Below are 18,870 nucleotides of genomic sequence, written 5' to 3'. Positions count from 1 at the left end.
TTGGGATTAATAGCGGAATTCAAACGAAACACCATTACAGCATAAAACGCGGAATAGGACGATTTAAAAGGATGACATTCACAAGATCACAACTGCAGAGTGAGAGAAGGATTGCAAAATGCTTGCCAGTGGGAGTAAAAACTAAAATAAACATATAATTATAACATAAGATGAGGTTAATCATTTTTTAAATTATACGGCGAAGCGGATTCCGCCGTGATCGGAGTGATTTGAGAGTTTTTTTTCTATTATTATTTTGTTAGGCTGATAATTAAAACCAAGTGAATATTTAATTGTAATTACTAGACCAGGGTGAGACTGCGGTTGCGTCATCCTTAGCCGCTCTGACTCAGACGCATGGCCGAAAACCGGAAATCATCCGACGTTCACTCACCGTGAGTACAGTAAATACCCGATTTCAGGCTTATTGTCAGTTTCGCTTCCTCTTCTTCGCCCTTCTTCTCCCACCCCATCCCTTGAACACCACGCACGATACGATATCACTTTAGTTGTCCAGATCCTCAATTTCTACTAATATCAAGTGCTGTCATTTTCATCAACTTACGGCTTGAAACTCAGCTTCCCACAGTTGGTTCGATCTCACAGACCAACGAGCTCTCAAGCACTATCGTGACAGTATGCCTTTTATTAAGGCTCTTGACCATGCGATACCGAATGGACAGACATTCAACAACCTAGCCAAAGCTCCCGGAGCTGTGGCGGGTGGTTTGACTTCCGCTGTGGGATCAGTCGGCAATATGGTGGGTGTAGAACAAGTCAGAGGAGCCGCAGTTCACGTAAGTAATCAGAAAATCTCGACGCTATCTCATCAAAACCCAAATATTTATATTGATGGGATTGGTATTGTAGATGTTTGATCCGGATGCATCGCCAGCGGTAAAGGCTGCTGCGGCTGCTAAGGCAAAGGCATCACTTGGTTTACCTAGCCGGGATAAAGTGAGGGAAGGCATATCTGGGGACGGCGGGGGCGCGCGAGGTATGAACAGCGGACGACTTCCTTTCGTATGTGGCTTACAAATTCCTGCAGCTGTAATCATTGATAGCTCCACATCCGCCAACGCTCCGAAACCAACCGTGACACTTGCGGATATTGACAAGGCGTCTCAAGCTGAAGGTCAGAGGGAAGGCAGCGTACGTATTCAAAATCGTATCAGAAGCTCTACTACCGCTGATCGTTTCGTAGGATGATATGCCTGGCTCCATCCCTTCCAACACGGCTCCCTCTATCCCTACTTGGGTAAGCAGGGATAGTTTTCATATCCCCTGATCATAATTGACAATCAATTCAGGTCATGGCAGGCTGGAAGCAAGCAGCTGGCTTGGGAAAGACGGCAACAGCGAGAGAAGAAGCTACCGTTTTGCAAACTTACCTGTGAGCTACCAACGAAGGAATTGCTGTCCATCGTTCATGACTTTTGTATCACATCAGCACTGAGACAATGTATGGTGCTTGGTATCACAATGCGGCCGTCGTAAGTTCTGATTGCTTAACTATCCCCCGAAGAATTCTGATCTGTCGTAGATCCTTTTTGCCATCCTATCTACCCGTCTTCTCACTGTTCTTCATCTCGACTGGGGTTGGATTATCGTTGTCCTTGCTTTTTGCTCGTCCTATTACTCTATCTCCATCTCGCGAACTAGGCAGCGGGTTAGGGACGACATCCAAAGAGAGCTGGTGAAAACGAGGCTAGTCACTGAGACTGAAAGCGCGGACTGGATTAATTCATTTTTGGAAAGATTTTGGCTTATGTGCGTTGCTGATGGGCAGATAGTTTGGTGGAAACGTTTCGCTGACCGATATCTTAGCTACGAGCCTGTCCTCAGTCAAACGATCATAGCAAGTACTGATGCTGCTCTGGCTGGAGTAGCCCCTCCTGGCGTTGACAGCATCCGTATGACTACTTTTACTCGTGAGTCGGACTTGAGTGTGTATTTTAAAGAATAGGGCCAAATCTAATTTATGGTCCTTCTCTAGTCGGTACTAAAGGTCAGGATTAAGCCAGTACAAATGTAAATCAAAACTAATTTTGCGCAGCTCCTCGTATTGATTATGTCCGCACTTTCCCAAAAACGTACGTTGATCAGATTGCGCCATATTATGAACTGTCGTATCCACACAATTATGACTAATTTATGAGCAGTCCCGAGGATGTTGTGATCATGGACTGGGCCTTGTCTTTCACTCCGAACGATCTTGAAGACATCACCCCTCGCCAAGCTGCCAAACAGGTAAACCCAAAAGTTGTGCTTAGCATCCGAGTTGGTAAGGGTGCGCTGTCCAAGGCATTGCCTGTCTTGCTGGAAGACATGTCTTTCTCTGGCAAAATGAGGTATAGTCTGCAATTTGTACATGGCCAGGGGCGTATGCTAATATCGCCATCAGAATCAAATTGAAATTGATGACCAACTTTCCCCATGTGCAGACAGTAGATATCAGTTTCATTGAAAAGCCTACGTTCGACTATGTGCTTAAGCCTATTGGCGGAGAGACTTTGGGATTTGACATCAACAGTATCCCAGGCCTCGCCCCATTCATCCGTGACCAAGTGCACTCCAATCTCGGTCCCATGATGTACGACCCCAACGTTTTCACCATCGATTTGCAGCAACTCCTCTCCGGTACACCACTTGATGCCGCTATTGGCGTCCTTCGTGTCACTGTTCTTGACGCTCGCAACCTCAAAGCAACCAAATTTGGTGGAGGTGATCCCGATCCTTATGTGTCCTTCTCCATAGGTGCAAAGCCGGCCATCGCCCAGACTAAGACAATCCGTTCTACTTCCAACCCTAGTTTCCATGAAACTCAGTTCCTTTTGATTAATTCCCTTGCCGACGTTCTCAACCTCAACGTTTTTGATTTTAATGACCATCGTCCTGACAGCTTGCTCGGTACCGTTTCTCACGAGCTCGGCACGCTTGCCGACGACGCTGAGCAAGAGGGTATTGTGGGCCAAATTCTCGGCGGTGGCAAAGATCGTGGCACACTTCGATATGATCTGTCCTACTTCCCTGTCCTCAAGCCAGAGAAGAACGCTGATGGCACACTTGAACCACTTCCGGACACTCAGACGGGCATTGTTCGTCTTACCATTCACCAAGCCAAGGACCTTGATGTCTCACATGCACTTCTGGGAGGGGGTGCTCTCAGTCCTTTCGCCAGCGTCTTCCTTGGTTCGGGCAAAAATGAAGTTCATAGGACCAAGGTTCTCAAACATGCCAATCAACCTATTTGGGAAGATGCATGTGAATTCCTTGTACCGGAGAAGCACAATTCAGTTGTGACGGTTGCTATCACCGACAGCAAGGACTTCGCAGTTGACCCGAGCTTGGGAATGGTCACTATTCGTCTGGCTGATTTGCTCGAAGCCAAGGAAAGGCACCAAGACTGGTTCCCTCTCAAGGGCTCACGTCAGGGCAAGGTCCGTATGACTGCTGAGTGGAAGGCCGTCGCTATGACTGGTTCCATTGGGGGTGCTAATTCATATATACCTCCAATTGGTATCCTTCGTGTATGGCTCAAAAGAGCTGTAGATGTGAAGAATGTCGAGGCTGCTTTGGGTGGTAAATCTGATCCCTATGTGAGGATCATGGGCAACAACCGTATCATGGCCCGAACTGAGGTTATCAACAATAATCTTAATCCCGAATGGGATCAGATAATCTATGTGCCTGTGCACTCGATTCGGGAACACTTCATGCTCGAAGTGATGGATTATCAAAATATCGGTAAAGACAGGTCGCTTGGTCACGTGGACTTGGCCGCTAGAGATTACATCGACGAAAGTGGCGAGCAGAAGTACCCTTACATCTCAAAGGGTTCTCAAGATAGGAGGGACAGAATCAAACTTGACAAGGCAAACCATTTCAAGGGTGAACTACATTACGAAGTGGATTTCAAGCCAGCCGTTTCTCTCCGAGGTGGAGTCTCTTTTGATGCCCAGAAGAACGAGCTTGAAATTGCAGCGGAAGCTACTGAGGCTCAGTCTGCTGCGGAAGGCGCTAGTTCCAGTGTCACGGCTACAGTCACTCCAGAAGCCAACGGATCCATCAAGGCTGCGTCCGTACCTAGCGGTATCGTTGGGGTCGACGATGTTACTGCTGGAGATGCCAATGGTCATGCCAATCAGTCGGTCGTGGACGCCTCGATAGCTGCAGCTGCTCTTACGGCCGAAGAAGAAGATGCCCAACCGGAGACAGCTGCAGAGGATCCGCGGGAGGGAGTAATTATGTCTACCGAGGAGATTTTGTCATGCCGTGAGTTTTGCCTCTTTCAAGAAGTTGGATCACTTGCTGACTGTCTGATCAGAATCCGGAGTTATAGTCTTCCAAGTTATCTCTGGCAAACTTGCTCGGCGTGGCTCCCTTGAAGTTATGTTTGATGATGGTTACTGGCCTGCTTTCACTTCAGGTAAAGCTCGCAGTAATCACCCAACCTGGGACCAAGTTGGTGAAGGCTTTATCCGTGAACTTGACTTTAGTCGAGTTTGGTTGAGAATTAATGCAGCCGATGAGAATAGTAAAGAGGATGTTGTGGCTGAATTCAAATGTGACACTAAGGATTTCCTGGAAAGGTCCATTGTGAGTAAATCCTTGTGTTTGAGAGTTTGATAAGTATTAAGGACAGGATCTTCGATGCAGAACGCTCCTTATGACTTCGTTCTTACTGAACCCGATGGCTCGAATAGAAGTATTGTTCAGATTGCTGCTCGCTTTGTACCTGTAGACATTGTGCTTCAACCTCGAGAAAGTATTAACAGTAAGTCATTGAAGTAGTCGAAGGTTTTGATTTCTGATTTAAGCCCTCAGACATGGGTATCCTCAGGGTTGATGTAATAGATGCTAAGGCATTGCATGGTGCTGATAGGAGTGGTAAATCTGATGTGAGTGTCCGTGAGCATCTTATCCGTCCCCACCTACTGATGGACGACTTCATCGAAGCCATATGTGGTCTTTTCTTTGAACGACATGAAGGTATTCAAATCGGAAACCAAAAAAAAGTAAGAATGCAGTGTGAATTTTCATTACAGCCTAGTGCTCACGGCCATTAAATAGAACCCTTCACCCCGTATGGAATGAGAGCTTCGAGACCATGGTTCCTTCTCGCGTGGCGGCTAAGTTTGCATTTGAGATATTCGATTGGGACAGGGCAAGTAGCTTACGTTTTGCAACCTGCTAATGCTGACATGTCCTGGCAGGTCGGTACCGCAACTTCCTTGGGTGGGAACATAATCGATTTAGCTGTTCTCGAACCTTTTGAAGCTACCGAGGTCTCTTTACCTGTTATCACTGAAAAGCGAGGAGAGAAGGGCACTTTTACATTCAGATTGCTCTTCACCCCTGAAAGTGAGTACTTCACATGACTGCTCGACGATCATATCCTAATGCAATGACTAGTCATTGCTCGAGTGCGTCATAATACCAGCTCCTTTGTCTCTGCCGGTCGAGCTATCACACAAATTGGGGGTGTTCCTCTTGGTGTTGGCAAGGGCGTTATTCATGGCGGGGGTGCCGTCGCGGGTGGCGTCGCTCACGGCCTGGGTTCCGTCGGCGGGTTTGCTGGCCGTCGCATTGGCCTGATCAAGAAAAAGGACAAATTAACGGGAAAAGAGGTCGTCATCGATCCTGTTACCGGCACTTCTGTTCCTGTAGCTCCTGGTACCGAAATTACTCCCGCTATTGGCGAAAGTTCTGGTATTGCAGCAGGTCAGACTTCTGCTCCCGTTGGCGCTAATCTCGATGGGGCCGTACCAGGTCATCATGCAACAACATTACCAGTAGGGGAGAGTGCTAGTCCTCAGCAGCCAGGGACTCTCGGTGTGACCGTTATCAGCGCCAAGGACCTCAAGAGTAATAGGGAAGGCAGTGTAAAACCTTATGTTCAGATCAAAGCGGGAGGTAAAACTGTGAAGACCGAACACGTCAAAGGCTCTGCTCCAGAATGGTGAGTACATCATTCCGCCACGGCTCAAAATTTTAATTCGCCTGCAGGAACGAAAGTTTTTCTTTCAACCTAACTCCTAATATAAAGTCTTTCTCCGTGACTGTATGCGGTAAGTCTTGCCGTCAGCAAAAGTATGAAGGAAGCGAGCTGATCCGAATCCGCTTTAGACCACCATACCCTCGGCAAAGATCCTGAACTTGGCGAGGCTGAAGTCGATATATGGAGACACATCCGACCTGCCGTACCCGATGCCGACGTTTGGGTTGAGCTCAGTAATGGTACAGGCCTTTTGCGTTTGAAATTGGACTGGAACACTGGCTTTGCAAACCCTACACCCATGAGGTTGGGATCCAGGATCAGGACACCTAGCGTCAGCTCCAAATCTTTACCAGATAGTCCTGGTCGATTCTCTATGAAGAAGAGCAAGGAATGAGGGTATATAGATATGCTTGCTGCACACGAATCGTAATTTTGTTTGAATGAAGATATATGGGATATAATCCTTCTATTAATAGCCAAATCTATCTGTCTGTACTGGGATGTGCAAATTTGTACAATAACTGTCTCATCAGAGTAATGGTTCTATTGCGTGGTGGAATGGTCATTAATGCAAGTGGTACATGTGCTTTTCATACCATACATAGATACTTGTACAAGTGCCAGATTCATTTCTATCTATTTGCGTCTTTGAACGCTGCAACTACAACGGCTGGGCACCAGAGTCCATGAACTTCACAAAGTCCGTAGGCTTCCATGTCGCGCATGACATAGATGTTTGTTGTTCTTTTGAGTGTCGTGTTGACGCAGTATCGGCGGCGGGCACTGCTTCCATAGACTCGTCATCTGAGCCAAACAAATCGTCATCGTCCCTTGTTTCATCATTCCCTTTCGTAGGGGCTACAGCTATCTCATCGTCTTCATAATCGTCTCCCTCTTCGACTTCGTCTACTCTCATTGCCCAGTCCACCTCTTCTGCCCTTCTGTCGATCTCTTCTTTCATAGCCTTCGCCTTCATCCCGTCTCTTTCCATAATAAGCAGGATCCTTCGTCGAAGATCTTCCAGATCCATTTCAGACAATGCTCTCAACTGGTCTTGAGTATGCGAGAACGAAACATTGGGTCCCATCCCTTCAAACCGGTCATCCGCCGGCGCAGCGACAAGAGGTACGGTGTTGATGGCTTGGAAGAAGGCGTCCTGGACCAGAGGTGTGATTTCAGAGCCAGCGCTGTCAGTAGAAGGCAGGGGAGTCAGAGGATGAACGAGATAACGTGAAAGAATAGGAGTTTGTGGAGGTGGTTTTTGAGAATAGCCCGTCACATTGGGGCGAGCAGGAGGGGCAGTTATTGTTGCCGAGAGGGCGTTGATTCGACCTAAGAGAAGAGAGTAACGCTGCAGCAACACATCCCTTTTATCATAGTGGGACAGTTAGGAGCATAGAAGCAGGTGGTGAGCGTTTGGCTTACCAGCTAGGGATTGTATCGTTATGGGCGCCATTGGCTACGAGTGTTTTGAGGGAGTCGATGTCGTTTATTGTTGTGGTGAGACGGGGAATAAGTGTGTTTATGGTGGGGAGGGGGATCGAGGGGGGCTGAGGTGGGTGGTAAATCTCTTGCGGGGGGCGATGCTGGTGCTGCATGGGAAGTTGTAATGGAGGCGAATTTGACAAATGGAAGGAAGTCGAGATCAATACATGAGATGACCTTCACAGAAATCGGATTAAAAATGCCGATTTCTGCAACAACCGCCCCGAAACGCTGCCATTTTTGGACTGCCGAGCACTGACCAACTCTTGCAACAACGCACTTGTTCTCTTCAAGTTCTCCTCCATTTCCTTATCCACCTAAGTTCTGCCTGACAAACGCTCTATCCAGATACTCTCAAAACCCTTCTTTCATCTATGCCTCCATGGTTCATCCCTTATCCAATATAATGGCAACGATATTGTATGAACGCCGCCAACCCATATTATTTTGTTTTATTAGTTATTCTTCATCCTATTATTGCTCCCTTGTGACTCTTTTCATAGGGACTTTGTCATGGGATTACGTCCCTTGCATACTAGAATTACAAGGTGTAATGTTACGTTTCTGAAAGTCATTCATTTTATTCAATGTTGATGATCAAAGATTATACACTAGCACGATGCTACTGTATTTATACAAGTACATCATGCCAAAAAAGCACTACTCGTCTATTTACCTTTCACTCTTTTCCTTTCTCTTTCAAGAGCCACCTCAACTGCACCAAGAGTAGGGGCAAGTGCCTATTATATACGCATGTCAGATTTATGTTCTATACAAGACAGACGAATGTACCGATATACCTTTCTGACCCTCTCTGGATCGAAACCAGTGATCTGCGCGGTTTGCACAATTGCTTCAATTTTATTTGAAGTATTCTTCAGATAACTAGCCATCTTGGCAGCCTTGGCATCTTTAGCACTTGGGGTTTGCCCACCAAGCGCTCCCGGGACGGATGGTAGAATGGCTGACCAGTATTGTCGCAAAAACTCGGTCGCCGAATTATGGCATGACCGAATTTGTTCAAAAAGCATCTCTGGGAAGACAGCTGCAAATCAAAATCAGCTTGTGATGGGTTAGTTGCACGGAGAGATGGTACTCACGCAGCACAGCATTTTCTGCATTAGCTCGCGACCACATATCTTTCACAGTGGCCAATGCAGCAGCCTGACTATCCCTCTGTTTAGCAAACGCTTCATATGCTGGATTTCTCTGACTTTCGTCGTCGTCGATAAACGGACCGGGATTGGCCAAGCAGACGCTGGAGAAATCGGGCATGCTATCAAGTAGGATCGAAGCAGACTCAGTGGCCATAGCCAAGAGCTCCGAATCAGAATATCCAGGGAGAACGCCTGTAGGAGCTAATTTATCATCTCCTTCATCCAAGGCAGCAGCATTTTCAACATCTAGAATGATAGCTGGTGTTGCTGACGGATCATGAAGATCTTCGAGATTGATCTCCTCATATATACCAATGTCCTGCGGCGAAATGCGTCAGAAAACCCGGTCAGTAAACAGAAAACGATTGCTTACCCCGCCAAAAGCGCTATTTCGGACAGTCTGCCCAGCACTCCTATTAAGAACATTATTTTCACTCTCGTAAACAGTAATAACAATTACTTACGCAGCGCGAAGCAATTTTTTAGAATGATCATTGAAACGCCTTATTAGAGGGAGAGCACTTCGTTCCCTCCCTGCCTGCATTGTGACATCTCGGATAGAAGTAGCCTGCAAATGAAAGTTAGAAAACGACACAGGCTTTTATCAAATTTTGTCTTTCTTACCTCTCCGTGATCCTCCTCTGTTGCTGCTAAATCAAGATACCGTTCCACGCCATCTCTATCCGGCATGGGTTGCCTCGGCTGCAGATCTTTATGAACACATTTCAGCGTCAGCTTTCAAGGCAAACGTGTACCCAGCTTTTTTACCCACTCCAATCCGGCTCTTCGAGATATTGGTCAAAGATGTCATCCTTTTTCCTTGAAATTTCATCATTGGCGGATTTTCGCACACTGGCACGATGTCGTTCCCACAGCTGCGATGTGAAATACCTGGACCAGAACTCGGTTTCGCTAATCTGCCTCGAATTATAAGCAAGACATAATTAGTCTATCATTGAGAATCTATGGGCTTACCCCGGGGACATATTTCGCATAAGCGTCCTGAACAACAGGAAACTCTTCAAATATTTCTCTTGTCAATTCCTTTGAGAGCTTCAATATGACCGGCCCATTGTCTGCTTGCTTGATACCGACACCCGTTCCTCCGGTAGTCTTGCCTCTCCTTCCTGCATCGAGATCAAAGCGGTCGTCTAACAGTCTAGAAGGTCTACCAGGCTTTTGCGCGTACGCCATTTCTTCTGCCTGAATGAGCGCCTGATGATACATAATAAGAGTTTAGTAAGGAGACCTAGAGATTTGAAAGAACTTGTCCCACCTCTCTACCCTCCCAGAATTCCTCTTCAGTAATTTGCCTTCCCAACACCAAATCACGATGTAACATCCGTAAAGCGTCATTCTTTTCCAGTACCCTCTGTCGCAATGTGTTGTACTTTCTCCTCTGCGATCTTACTGCAGGAGGTAAAGGAGAAGATTCAGTTGACACGGTCGACAGGCCCGCAGGGGTCACCTCATTCATCTTTCGCTTCCCTTTGGCCACATCTGACATAACTGTACTCGTTGCTGCACTGGGAGTGTTCGGGGTGGTGGAAGATCCGGGAGTACCGGGGGCTGATGCAGTGGGATTCTTGTTTGCGGCGACAAATGGTATGAGAATATCTTGTACAGCTTTTCTGTCATCTCCTCTAGTGTTGGCATTGGTGAAAACGAAATGAAGACCTCCTGGGGGTACGTTTTCTTTGAAGATTATCTTGAGACTGACGCGCTCGTTTTCAGGTTTACTTGCTAACATATCTGGGTGTATTGTAAGATATGAAAGTGCATTTGATCTTAGCTTGGGAAGAACTCACTGATAGCCCTGTTCATGGCCTGACTTTGACGATCCATAGCATCCTTAACCTTTGGAACCCATATTATATGGGTTGACGTAATACTGAGGGTTCCCGGTGTCTTCTTGAAGTCAACGTCGTACTTACGTATTGCTGAGGATTCGCCTGTCATTGTATCGAGATTGAGGTATGGGATATTACGGATCAAGAAGATGAGCTAATAGGGTAGGTTATCAAAAAACAATATACGAACGAACCAACGACGGAGGTAGGTACTATTATAGTACTGGCGCCGGCGGTGGAGGTCATATCATGTAGCTCCGTATAAATAGTCTCTAATTTATATCTGACGGAAGCTAATCTTTAAAAGAACAAGAGTCAAACTGCTTTTGACATACGTAACGATAGCAAAAATTTAAAAACGAAGCAAGTCCGTCGCAGATGGTGAGAATTCAACAAAGTCATACTAATACTTACGTACGCACTAACCTTTTGACAACTTATAAATTAGCTTACACCGCCTATCTCAGGCGCATCAGACGTTTGCCAAACCCTCTGCAGTGCAGTGGTACGTCTCTTATCATAATGACCTAGCAGCAAGCCTAGCGGACCTGTCACCAAATAGATCGAATACGCCGCTTCTTGACAACATACAGATGGACAAAATACAGATCTTATTCATCTTAATTGACGTTGATAATTACTGACAATTTCTGATGGACCGTGATAAAATGATATGTACGTATGATTGATGAGAAACAAATGACTAAAATAATCCACAGCTAGCCAAATATCATGGCATGATAGTTCTGAGGAATCAAACACGTCTGTTAGGACAGACCGTTCCTGCAACGATTGTTGTCAAACAACACTATCCGTAATATTATGTGTCTATGGACATGGTAAAAACATCAGCTGGCCCTATTGATGGAATCCTCTCTACTGACGTTTGAATGCTGTTGGTTCATACATTATTGATGCCAGTATTACGATGCTTTGCTGAGGTGGAATGCATGATGCCGCTGCAAGAAATCAGTATCTGTGATTATTACATATTTAGCTGCACGCACAGTGCCCGAAGAAGATCGTTACCGCTTTGGCAGTTTCGAAGACTGGTGCTATACGCACGGCAGGTCGAACGAACTCGAACATGCTCCGAAGGAGTGAGCTGTAAGAACCTGTCAGAAAACTTTCTAATGGAAAATATTGCAATACTCACACATGACATGAGAAAAGCTACCCAGACGTAAGGGAATGGGCGAATCACCGGTGTAAGACAAGTAAATCCTACTCACTCAGATGGGCTTTACCAATGGAAGATGTGGCGATGGTGACGATTCCAGGTGTACGCCTAAAAAGAATGTGAGGGCATGTAGGACCAGAGAGACTGCAGTAACTTACCCGTCATCCTGTCGACAAATAGCCTCCACATACTTAATGAAGCTTGCCCGGCCTCCTTCGGTCAGGGCGATCTTGGCAAGATTCACTCCATGATGGGTGGTAGCAACTGGCGGGTAGGAGTTTATGATTGCCTCGCATGTCTGTTTATAGAAATTGGGGTAGCTAACTAGTTTTGTGATCGCAAAGCTGCAAATGTCACCTTCCTCAATCATTGGACTGCGAATCACCTTAGGCTCGTACTCACTGGCCAAATTGATTGTTGGAAATATGCGCTATATCTTCCAAAATCTTCAATCCCTGTCAGCTGATCGAGGAAAATCAACAATGCGACCACCTTAACCGACCTCTTGAAAGCAAGGAATCATTAATTCAAGGGATCCAAAGACTTCAAAAACTTGTTGAACTGATATCGATCCATGCTAGATGCAGCCAAATTAACACCAAGAAGTCAGCCCATGTCGTGGGCAGTTCATGCGGCGTAGAATGACCTACCTCGTTGGCACAGGCCAGATCAGCCCAGCGTCCGACCATTTCACGATTGACCCTGTTCGATTTGAGCAATTAAAGTATTGAATCATCCTGTAAGCTGATGAAACCTGATATATGGTCGCTTACTTTTGGAAAATATCCGAGTTTCTGGCTTGACGGCACTTTTCTAGGTACTTGAGGATGGTTAGTTAGGAATTACGGCGACACGTTACATCACTCACCTCCCTCCAAAGCCTCCTGGCACCAGTCTGCATAGACTCATACACTCCGTACCTAAATAAAGCACCAGCTACTGGTTCCTGATTGCGTTGCTCAATGAGGCGCCCAAACTGAGTCTTAACTTCTAACGCCTACCTCTAGCTCCTTCAGATTGATTGCTTTGCATAAGACGTGGGTTCCAAATTTGTTGCTTGCAATTGGCACGATATCATCACTTCATATGTCGTGGTAGCCTAATCTTAATGTATAGCATAAAAGCGGAGACTAACCTGATTTGATTGAGGAATGACTTTCTGTCTTCCAATGTTCCTCTTTCAAGAAGTTGTTGACAGAGGTAGTTACCGCATGATGTGTAGCACAGGGGTTTAGCCCAGTCAATAATGGATTTAGTAAGGATTGTAGATGGTTCTGATGTATCGGACACTCCAAAGCGGGCCTGCGCCAAGATTGCAATCAGCGTTTCCATCATCCAGTAATGAGACAAGCATTGCTGGCCAGCTCAACGACTCACGGTGAGTGCTTTGACGGCCGTTTTCAATCCCGTGCTATGCACGCATCAGCACAAGCTTCAGAGCTGGTTCATCTACCTTTCATGATTGTTTTTAGGTTGACAATAGGCAAGAGTCCAAACAATGGCTCTAATAAGGTGAGTAGGCATGGTGGCGAAATTGAACGTTCCTTGCACAACGCTTTGCACAACTACATGAGGGGCTGAGTATACTGATTTCTGTGTCTGTAACATGTGCATGCCATTAGTGGTAACTTAATCAATTTATGATGCACTAACAGAGCTGTTTTCATCTGCAAAAGGGTTTGCACCAAAAGTATTGGTTATATCCTGAAGTCCCTGCGTGAGGCTTGAATTTGACATGGTAGAGTCGGACAGAGAGTCTTTCATTTCCAAAAGAGTGGACGTTGGCCGAGTATTAGTTTGTTGATTCTTATAATTGTTAACCTTGGACAACGTTGAGTTTGCAGCAGGCTTGTCTAGGTTTCCATTCACAATAAACTGCCGGAGACGTCGATTTTCCATTGTAAGCTGTTGAATCTTGGCATCTGCCAACACAAGCCGCTTGATAACAGAGTTCAGCATTGATACAAAACTATAGAGTATTGCATACCTCTTCAACGGCACTAACAGATTGCTGCTGGAAGCTCCAACCTTGATGTTGAGTAACAGGTGGACTCCAGGGTCCAACGTCGAGGCCTGGCAAGAAAGGACCGGAGAATTTGGGAGGGAGAATTTCGTGAGGCTGGGTCGGGCTGAGCCCCTTCCCATCACCAGTTAAGAGCATAAACCACTTAAACATGGAATACTTACCTTATCCTTCCAATTTGAGGACTCCGAGGGTGGCGACGATAATCCTTTGGTATGTTGTTGAGTATTAGGCCGTATAGAATTACCAGACGACAATCTACTAATAGGGATGCCGTGGAATTCCTTGTCCAGATATTCTTCTCTTGCAGGGAATTTCTGTCTTTGTGAAATGCTAGAACTTGCAATGGATGGAGGCATCCATGGTGAGAAAGGTTGAAAAGCCATGCTGTTGACGATTGAGGCCGTTAGGATAATGGAGGATGCTTCAGAGTGATATATGTTGGATAAGAGTACTGTAGATACTGAGTGTGTGATGGTTAAATGGGACTTTTGAACTATTTATAGTGACAGAGGAATAGTGCTTTGCTTGTGTACAGGGATTATTGAAAGAAAGAAAGAGAGCTGACGTTGAATCATGCAAGTGGTATCAACGGCACTGGTGTGAGAAGAAGACTACTAACGAACGCTGCCCGACCGGCGGCTCAAAGAGAGTCGCGCCGGAACCTGGCACCCCGCAAGTTGGGTCCGAGTCACGTGACTCCTGATTTTGATCTTCTTCCTTGTTGGCGCTCTGCCCTGGTGAACGATTCTACTCCGTCTGTCTGCTAGTATAGTAGTATTTATGCATGAGGTTGTGCCCATAAAGCCGCTGCCTTTTCTTCTCAGAACATGCAGCAACTCCTCAGTAAGTTCTGCTGACTTCACAGCGCATGAGCTAACACCGCCCCCCAAGATCCGTTCGCGCAAAAGTACCCAGATGCCGTAGATTCCACCCTCTTTACCCAGGGTGTATGCCTCGCTTTCAATCGGTCGGGACCGTTTGCAGGACATTATCTTGCCGTTGGCAATAGCCATGGGACTGTAGAAATCTGGGATGTTGAGACTAGGGGTGTCGTCAGAATACTTGAAGGACATGTCAAAGCTGTTGAGGGACTCAGGTACATTTTCCTCTTCTTGCCAGTAGAGCCCAAGTTGATCTTTCCGATAGCTGGTCTCGAAACAATCGCTACCTTCTATCCGCTTCCTCAGATGGTACTGCCATAGTGTGGGATCTTTCTGTGTTACCACATCCTCTTTTGTCGCCTCGTACGCCGTTGACGGGTGAGCCTCACGCAGGCCCGTCCTCAGCCCGGCTTCACACAGTCCGCTTCGATTCGCCTGTGATCAGTGCCTCTTTTCACCCCCGCAACAGTCGAATTATTTTAGCCGTCCTTTCTTGTGGTGAAGCAGTTATTGTTGATATGAGAAAAGGAGGAGGAAAGTATAGGCTGGAAGACGTTTCAGACGAAGACGAAACAGCTGTCAACAGAAAGCGGTAGGCCAAACAGCTCAAAAGAAAGTGGAAGCCACCTAACACGCGGTGCAGGATATCAATGACATGCGGAGACTTCTCTCCTTGTGGATCTCGCGTTTATGTTGGAACGTCAAATGGGATGCTGATTGTAATCGACCCGATGACCAGACAGGTATGCAACATCTCTGGCAAACGCAAACATTAACTGTCAATTCAGATCTTACAGCGGGCCAAACTTGCTAATTCTGGGATTCGACAACTATCATTTGATACTTCCGGTTTGTAAGTATTTTGCACTACATTTTCGTGGCCTTTGAGTTTACAATGGACACAGCCATCTCTTAACTTCTGCCACTGACCGGGCGCTCCGTCTGCTTCATATTGATCCCCTCACCCTCTCATTAAGCCCTCTCCACCGCTTCCAAGATCTTATCAATCGCACACCTTGGAATTCTATTGGATTTTCTGGAGATGCTGAATATGTGATGGGTGGCGCAGCACATAAGATGGCGCACAACGTGTTTATTTGGGATAGAGAGAGTGGTGTCTTGGTCAAGGTGCTTGAAGGGCCTAAAGAACCTCTGATAGCTTGTACTGTGAGCGCGATGTGCTTTGTTGCAAAACTACAAGCAGGTGTCTGACTGAAAGATCAGTGGCATCCTACTAAACCGATCATTGCATCAATAACAACATCCGGCGACGTACATGTTTGGCAGACATCATCACCTGATAACTGGGCAGCTTTTGCTCCCGGCTTCGAGGAGCTGGAAGAGAATGTGGAATATGATGAGAGAGAGGATGAGTTCGATATTGTAAGCCTTAATATCTTTCTACACGTATGGTTGCTGATACATTTAGTAGGAAGATGAGACTGAGCTCAATCGCCGTAAAGATCTTGAAGAAGACATCATTATTGATCTCCTTACCCCTCAAGAAGATGCTTTCCCCCGTAGAGCAAGACCAATTATATCTCTACCGTCTAACATAATCTTTGCCAACGACGATGAACAACTAGAAGCGATGCGATTCATCGAGAGCATTTCCAATGTGGCGAAGTGGGCTGACAGAGAAGCAGTTGTATATGAGGATGCACTTGTGAGTGGGGATGGGGAACAGGAGGAATTAGGAGAAGCCGCAAATGGAGCAGCGGATGGAGACGATTGGGAGGGCTTTTATCTTTCTCAAGATCTCCTATCAGACATCAGGAGTGATGACGCCGGAACTTGAGTATGTGAGTGGCTTGCTGCAACGCCGATCATTCATACATACAAAAATCTCTTCAAATTTTGGGTGAAATACAGAATGCTTCCTTCAATCATGGATTACCTTGCCGTTTACTTTCGTCTATGTAGCAGTATATCTGTCAGCCCAACCAAATTGTTGAAGCAGAATGCAAATCATACTTACATGCTCGATACGCTGCCTTTAGTGTCTCCTCCTTTTCCTTTAGCTGTGCATCTTGAGTTGCGCTGGTTGTATTTTCGGGGCGAGGAGGAACGGGCGGTGGGGCATGAGTGGTAGTATGGGATGCTTCACGCTGCTTTGAAGCTGGCGTCTCTACCCTAACAAAATCTTCCCCATGAGTCTCGCCCTCTTTACGGATAGCCAAGAATGCCTATACGAGAAGATCAGCGTCACACCAAACTTTCCTCATGATAGGTTTGACCGCACCTCGCCCATCAAACCCAAAGCAACAGCCCTCGAATGCAACTTCTCTTTCGGCAATGTTGGATCTGACAGAACCTTTTCACACGTATCTCTTACAACACTCTCCACTTCGAGCTTCACTCCTTTCCACATCGTCCTCATGCCTTGCTCCGCAGCTTGTTCTTCGAGTTTACGCAGCTCATCCGCCGACATGCCACTTTGCTCAGCCCTTTGGAGCCGTTCGAATACTGCCTTCAGCTCCATTGCTGAACGAAGAGTGGATACGGTATCAGATACCACGTTGAAACTGGATTTAGCACCGTGGAACCAGCCTAATGGAGCAAATTGGGACGATGCCTAAATAAAGGGTCAGAAAGGCCGGAAGATTTGTTGTGCCAGACAAATACCACATACAAGGTGCTGGCTAGATTTGGCTTGATACGTCTTCCCTATGGCGTGTAGTAACTCAACGCCATAATTTTCGTCTTTGAGATCACTGCGAAATGTCAAGCTCTACAATATTTATGGAAATCGTTTTGCCTCACTCAGCTTCCAAACGACAGATTTCCTTGAAACTCGCTCCAACCATCTCGTCTTGAGGTCCTTTGGCAGCTTCCGTGTAGATATTGAGCTTGTTGATCAAATGCGTAGCTAACTGATCGACTCTAGCCTGCCTCTGTCTGGCCTTCTCTTCTGCAACTTTCTTTTCGCGGGACCACTTCTTCTGTGCGCCCGCGGGGGTCAATATAGGCTTGCCGTTGGGTCCAATAGTAAAATCGCTTGGATCTTCTTCGTGTTGTTGTTGGAATGCTTCCTTCATATCCTTGCCTGCCTCCGTGTCAATTTCGGTCTCCAATAATCACAAGATCGTGCACATACCGATACTAATGTTACCGATCAATACTTCGAAACGATCACCTCCAAACATCTTGCCGAACACTTCCTCTGGGTCATGGAATCCGCCAGCAGGCTCTGACATTCCACCCCCGTTCTTCTGGCCAAATTCATTATATTTGTGTCGGAGCTCAGGATCCGATAGAACTTGATATGCCACAGATATTTCTTTGAACTGGTGAGAATGAACGTTAGTAGTGTCGCCATATCATTACCCGAACAAAAGGATGTCGGCGCACTTTTTCCTCTGCATCTGGGTCATCCCGATTCTATGGTTTAGACGTAAGTTGAAAATTCGTTAGAAATGTAGACGGTTAAAGTTACCTTGTCAGGGTGTAACTTTATGGCTAACCGCCTATAGGCCTTCTTCACCTCCTCTGTCGTACACTGACTGTCCAATCCCAAAACATCATAATAAGCTAGGTCGAGCGGATCCTTGTCAGTCCCAATACTCCTAGTGCGGGGAGCGGCTTTTGATGTCGACGAAGAGCTTGAGCCAGATGGTTTTGGTTGGGGGTGGGTAAATAATTGCTTGCATCTATACGAGTAAGGCCATAGTATGGCGAAATCAGCTTTCCACTGGCTTATACTATTGCTGATGATAGCTACGACCTACGCTGAACAGCGGACGCGAAGACCCCCTATAAAAGTCGGAGGGATCATATATTCTTGTTCAGAACGACAGCTGGGGCAATCAGCAGGGATGTAGGTGCCCCTCGGTCTGGAGTCTACGATGGTTGACATAGCTTGTAAGTTGATGTAGCGAGATGTCTATAAGGAGAGATTTCTGTTGTTATCCTAATTCTGGAAGACGGCAGACCCCTTTCAGATGGCTATGCTACTGATATGAAAAGTAAATGGAATGATCGTCCGAAGTAATTATTGGATCCATCAGATCATCGATGTCCTTCCTGCCTTACGGTGGGTGGCGGTCGATTAGATCCGGACTTTTACGTAAGATGAGATAGAGGAAGAACCTAGTCATGACGTCTGACGAGTTTCCTTCCTTTTTGCATCCCGAGTTGTTGCAAGCCAGCATCGGTCACTATTTCCAATCATTATTATCCCCTTATCAAAATAATTCACCCAATTTTATGCCTGATTAGCCAATAGACCTAAACAGTCCTCTGTCACAACATGTTTTCGGGGGGCCCATATTGCATTGTAAAAAAATTCTG

At 46.3% G+C, this 18,870-nt stretch overlaps 5 protein-coding genes across 5 annotated transcripts; 2 read left to right on the top strand and 3 right to left on the bottom strand.

The window, feature by feature from the left end:
• Nucleotides 1–638: 638 nt before the first annotated feature.
• CNBC4090 (hypothetical protein) lies at nt 639–6,395 on the top strand (the record flags this gene model as incomplete). Its single annotated transcript, XM_771825.1, has 20 exons — nt 639–797; nt 871–997; nt 1,049–1,152; nt 1,205–1,258; nt 1,311–1,393; nt 1,451–1,493; nt 1,544–1,770; nt 1,828–1,931; nt 2,057–2,093; nt 2,163–2,351; nt 2,405–4,275; nt 4,328–4,599; nt 4,660–4,777; nt 4,828–4,901; nt 4,960–5,018; nt 5,074–5,167; nt 5,217–5,364; nt 5,416–5,962; nt 6,010–6,071; nt 6,130–6,395. 20 exons carry the CDS (start codon nt 639–641, stop codon nt 6,393–6,395), a joined length of 4,638 nt encoding a protein of 1,545 aa, XP_776918.1.
• Nucleotides 6,396–8,154: 1,759 nt separating this feature from the next.
• On the bottom strand, nt 8,155–10,602 carry CNBC4080 (hypothetical protein; the record flags this gene model as incomplete). The annotated part of the gene is made up of 10 exons (XM_771824.1): nt 8,155–8,226; nt 8,287–8,531; nt 8,587–8,962; nt 9,017–9,056; nt 9,108–9,211; nt 9,268–9,353; nt 9,416–9,560; nt 9,619–9,858; nt 9,920–10,395; nt 10,452–10,602. The coding sequence occupies 10 exons, from the start codon at nt 10,600–10,602 to the stop codon at nt 8,155–8,157; spliced, it is 1,935 nt and encodes a 644-aa protein (XP_776917.1).
• Nucleotides 10,603–11,394: 792 nt separating this feature from the next.
• Nucleotides 11,395–13,849, bottom strand: CNBC4070 (hypothetical protein; the record flags this gene model as incomplete). The annotated part of the gene is made up of 15 exons (XM_771823.1): nt 11,395–11,452; nt 11,501–11,598; nt 11,650–11,666; nt 11,726–11,781; nt 11,832–12,017; nt 12,076–12,119; nt 12,324–12,375; nt 12,447–12,493; nt 12,542–12,619; nt 12,675–12,753; nt 12,809–12,975; nt 13,051–13,084; nt 13,127–13,272; nt 13,327–13,611; nt 13,661–13,849. 15 exons carry the CDS (start codon nt 13,847–13,849, stop codon nt 11,395–11,397), a joined length of 1,536 nt encoding a protein of 511 aa, XP_776916.1.
• A 677-nt stretch (nt 13,850–14,526) lies between these two features.
• On the top strand, nt 14,527–16,378 carry CNBC4060 (hypothetical protein; the record flags this gene model as incomplete). Its single annotated transcript, XM_771822.1, has 8 exons — nt 14,527–14,542; nt 14,591–14,795; nt 14,846–15,172; nt 15,224–15,323; nt 15,369–15,433; nt 15,486–15,747; nt 15,805–15,963; nt 16,013–16,378. The coding sequence occupies 8 exons, from the start codon at nt 14,527–14,529 to the stop codon at nt 16,376–16,378; spliced, it is 1,500 nt and encodes a 499-aa protein (XP_776915.1).
• An 88-nt stretch (nt 16,379–16,466) lies between these two features.
• CNBC4050 (hypothetical protein) lies at nt 16,467–18,436 on the bottom strand (the record flags this gene model as incomplete). The annotated part of the gene is made up of 9 exons (XM_771821.1): nt 16,467–16,495; nt 16,559–16,766; nt 16,823–17,155; nt 17,213–17,294; nt 17,344–17,626; nt 17,678–17,867; nt 17,932–17,961; nt 18,017–18,230; nt 18,309–18,436. The coding sequence occupies 9 exons, from the start codon at nt 18,434–18,436 to the stop codon at nt 16,467–16,469; spliced, it is 1,497 nt and encodes a 498-aa protein (XP_776914.1).
• Between the last annotated feature and the right edge of the window lie 434 nt (nt 18,437–18,870).

Source organism: Cryptococcus neoformans, chromosome 3 (assembly GCF_000149385.1).
Source record: "Cryptococcus neoformans var. neoformans B-3501A chromosome 3, whole genome shotgun sequence".
In the NCBI taxonomy this organism is placed as follows: domain Eukaryota; kingdom Fungi; phylum Basidiomycota; class Tremellomycetes; order Tremellales; family Cryptococcaceae; genus Cryptococcus; species Cryptococcus deneoformans.
The sequence above is the reverse complement of the archived record's forward strand: the minus strand, read 5'-3'. Positions and strand labels throughout refer to the sequence as shown.